The sequence below is a fragment of the Nanorana parkeri genome, unplaced genomic scaffold, assembly GCF_000935625.1.
Source record: "Nanorana parkeri isolate BGI_ZX_2015 unplaced genomic scaffold, ASM93562v1 scaffold2963, whole genome shotgun sequence".
Classification (NCBI taxonomy): Eukaryota; Metazoa; Chordata; class Amphibia; order Anura; family Dicroglossidae; genus Nanorana; species Nanorana parkeri.
The window spans coordinates 17,499-20,640 of record NW_017309231.1 but is presented as its reverse complement, the minus strand read 5'-3'; the positions used below and the strand labels follow the sequence as shown (position 1 = coordinate 20,640).

At 50.7% G+C, this 3,142-nt stretch overlaps 1 protein-coding gene across 1 annotated transcript in view; it reads left to right on the top strand.

Moving 5' to 3' along the window:
* Positions 1-3,142, top strand: part of OGT (O-linked N-acetylglucosamine (GlcNAc) transferase) — a 21,750-nt gene that overhangs the window by 5,613 nt on the left and 12,995 nt on the right. Inside the window, exons 5-9 of the mRNA XM_018574429.1 lie at positions 198-277; positions 371-566; positions 2,067-2,207; positions 2,285-2,385; positions 2,837-2,990. Coding sequence (XP_018429931.1) covers positions 198-277; positions 371-566; positions 2,067-2,207; positions 2,285-2,385; positions 2,837-2,990 — 672 coding nt within the window. The remainder of the gene's footprint in view (positions 1-197; positions 278-370; positions 567-2,066; positions 2,208-2,284; positions 2,386-2,836; positions 2,991-3,142) is intronic.

Below are 3,142 nucleotides of genomic sequence, written 5' to 3'. Positions count from 1 at the left end.
GCATCAGGTCTTACAGCATTCGCACCGTATGATTAGAAAGAATGATAGTGTTAGTGTGTGAAAGATGTTTCTGATGTATTAGTCGGGGGAAATAAAGATTTCTGGGGTCACGTCTCGCTTCCTTGGAATGTTTTCATCAGTTGCATTGAGTTTCTTATTTCCTTCTGTATTTGACATGGTTTGTATATGTATTTTAGGCTGTAACACTTGATCCTAATTTTCTGGATGCTTACATTAATTTGGGGAATGTTCTTAAAGAAGCCCGCATATTTGACAGGTAAGGTAGAAAACAGAACTTTGTATTATCTTCTAGCCCAGGAAGGATCTTCTCTTCACCAGCTAAATGTTTTTACTCTTTTTTTGTTTGCAGAGCTGTTGCTGCATATTTACGAGCGCTCAGTCTTAGTCCCAACCATGCCGTGGTCCATGGAAATCTGGCGTGTGTATATTATGAACAAGGGCTCATTGATCTTGCTATCGATACATACAGAAGGGCCATTGAACTGCAGCCGCACTTTCCTGATGCCTACTGTAATCTTGCCAATGCGCTCAAAGAAAAAGGCAGCGTGAGTACACGTGTCCTGTATGTAAACTGTGTCCCCTGGCAGCGTGATTACACGTGTCCTGTATGTTAGCAGTGTCCCCTGGCAGTGTGAGTACACATGTCCTGTATGTTAGCAGTGTCCCCTGGCAGTGTGAGTACACGTGTCCTGTATGTAAGCTGTGTCCCCTGGCAGTGTGAGTACACGTGTCCTGTATGTTAGCAGTGTCCCCTGGCAGTGTGAGTACACGTGTCCTGTATGTTAGCAGTGTCCCCTGGCAGTGTGAGTACACGTGTCCTGTATGTTAGCAGTGTCCCCTGGCAGTGTGAGTACACGTGTCCTGTATGTTAGCAGTGTCCCCTGGCAGTGTGAGTACACGTGTCCTGTATGTTAGCAGTGTCCCCTGGCAGTGTGAGTACACGTGTCCTGTATGTTAGCAGTGTCCCCTGGCAGTGTGAGTACACGTGTCCTGTATGTTAGCAGTGTCCCCTGGCAGTGTGAGTACACGTGTCCTGTATGTTAGCAGTGTCCCCTGGCAGTGTGAGTACACGTGTCCTGTATGTTAGCAGTGTCCCCTGGCAGTGTGAGTACACGTGTCCTGTATGTTAGCAGTGTCCCCTGGCAGTGTGAGTACACGTGTCCTGTATGTTAGCAGTGTCCCCTGGCAGTGTGAGTACACGTGTCCTGTATGTTAGCAGTGTCCCCTGGCAGTGTGAGTACACGTGTCCTGTATGTTAGCAGTGTCCCCTGGCAGTGTGAGTACACGTGTCCTGTATGTTAGCAGTGTCCCCTGGCAGTGTGAGTACACGTGTCCTGTATGTTAGCAGTGTCCCCTGGCAGTGTGAGTACACGTGTCCTGTATGTTAGCAGTGTCCCCTGGCAGTGTGAGTACACGTGTCCTGTATGTTAGCAGTGTCCCCTGGCAGTGTGAGTACACGTGTCCTGTATGTTAGCAGTGTCCCCTGGCAGTGTGAGTACACGTGTCCTGTATGTTAGCAGTGTCCCCTGGCAGTGTGAGTACACGTGTCCTGTATGTTAGCAGTGTCCCCTGGCAGTGTGAGTACACGTGTCCTGTATGTTAGCAGTGTCCCCTGGCAGCGTGATTACACGTGTCCTGTATGTAAGCTGTGTCCCCTGGCAGCGTGAGTACATGTGTCCCGTATGTAAACCGTGTCCTCTGTACACCTGTCCTGTATGTAAGCATGGTACCCTGGCAGTGAGTACACGTGTCCAGTATGTTGTTCAGTGGAAGCTGTCGTGTGTTGGTGGCACACTGGAGAACCGGGCCGCTGTTCTTGCACAGAACCTCCATCGGCCTGACAATTCCCATGCACAGCGCTCCAATCCTCATACTCTATGTCCCTTTCCTTACATTCTCTGAGCCTGGAGTACCATCATTTAGTGTGCGCTTCAGTCTGCTTGTCGAGCCAGGTGATGGTTTCTCCTGCTGCCTTTATCCTCTGTAGTGATCTCTCTGGTATCACATTCTTTAGTAATCTATTTAATGATGATTTTCCTCTGAAGGTGGTTGATGCTGAAGAATGCTACAACACTGCTCTCCGCCTGTGCCCGACACACGCCGATTCCCTCAACAACCTTGCCAACATCAAACGTGAACAGGGGAACATTGAGGAGGCGGTCCGTCTCTACAGGAAAGCTCTGGAGGTGATTTTATATTCTAGATTTCCTGTACATAGCACTCTCTGCTTCTGTCCGGAGTATTAGAATCTTTCTCTTTATAGGTCTTCCCAGAATTTGCGGCTGCTCATTCCAACCTTGCCAGCGTCCTCCAACAACAAGGCAAGCTTCAGGAGGCTTTGATGCATTACAAGGAGGCCATCAGGTGAGCTAAGGATTGCAGCCCTTGTCCCGTGCGCTTTGCTTTGTCCGGGTCGCAGCCCTTGTGCCGCGCGCTTTGCTTTGTCCGGGCCGCAGCCCTTGTGCCGCGCGCTTTGCTTTGTCCGGGTCGCAGCCCTTGTCCCGCGCGCTTTGCTTTGTCCGGGCCGCAGCCCTTGTCCCGTGCGCTTTGCTTTGTCCGGGTCGCAGCTCTTGTGCCGCGCGCTTTGCTTTGTCCGGGTCGCAGCCCTTGTGCCGCGCGCTTTGCTTTGTCCGGGTCGCAGCCCTTGTCCCGTGCGCTTTGCTTTGTCCGGGTCGCAGCCCTTGTGCCGCGCGCTTTGCTTTGTCCGGGCCGCAGCCCTTGTCCCGTGCGCTTTGCTTTGTCCGGGTCGCAGCCCTTGTCCCGTGCTCTTTGCTTTGTCCGGGTCGCAGTCTCAGCAATATGATTTGTGTTTCAGAATAAGTCCAACGTTTGCTGATGCTTATTCCAATATGGGTAACACACTGAAAGAAATGCAAGATGTCCAGGGAGCTCTTCAGTGCTACACCAGAGCCATTCAGATCAATCCGGCCTTTGCAGATGCCCACAGTAACCTGGCTTCCATTCATAAGGTGATTTGATCATATGTAACAGATTGCGCAATACGATGAATGATTTGTATGGGGAGAAGGAATTGTGTTCCACGTCAGACTGTGGGGGTGACATCTTTGTTTTCTGACTGTATAACAATGAAATAATTCTGGAAGACAATGCCCCCCCCCCG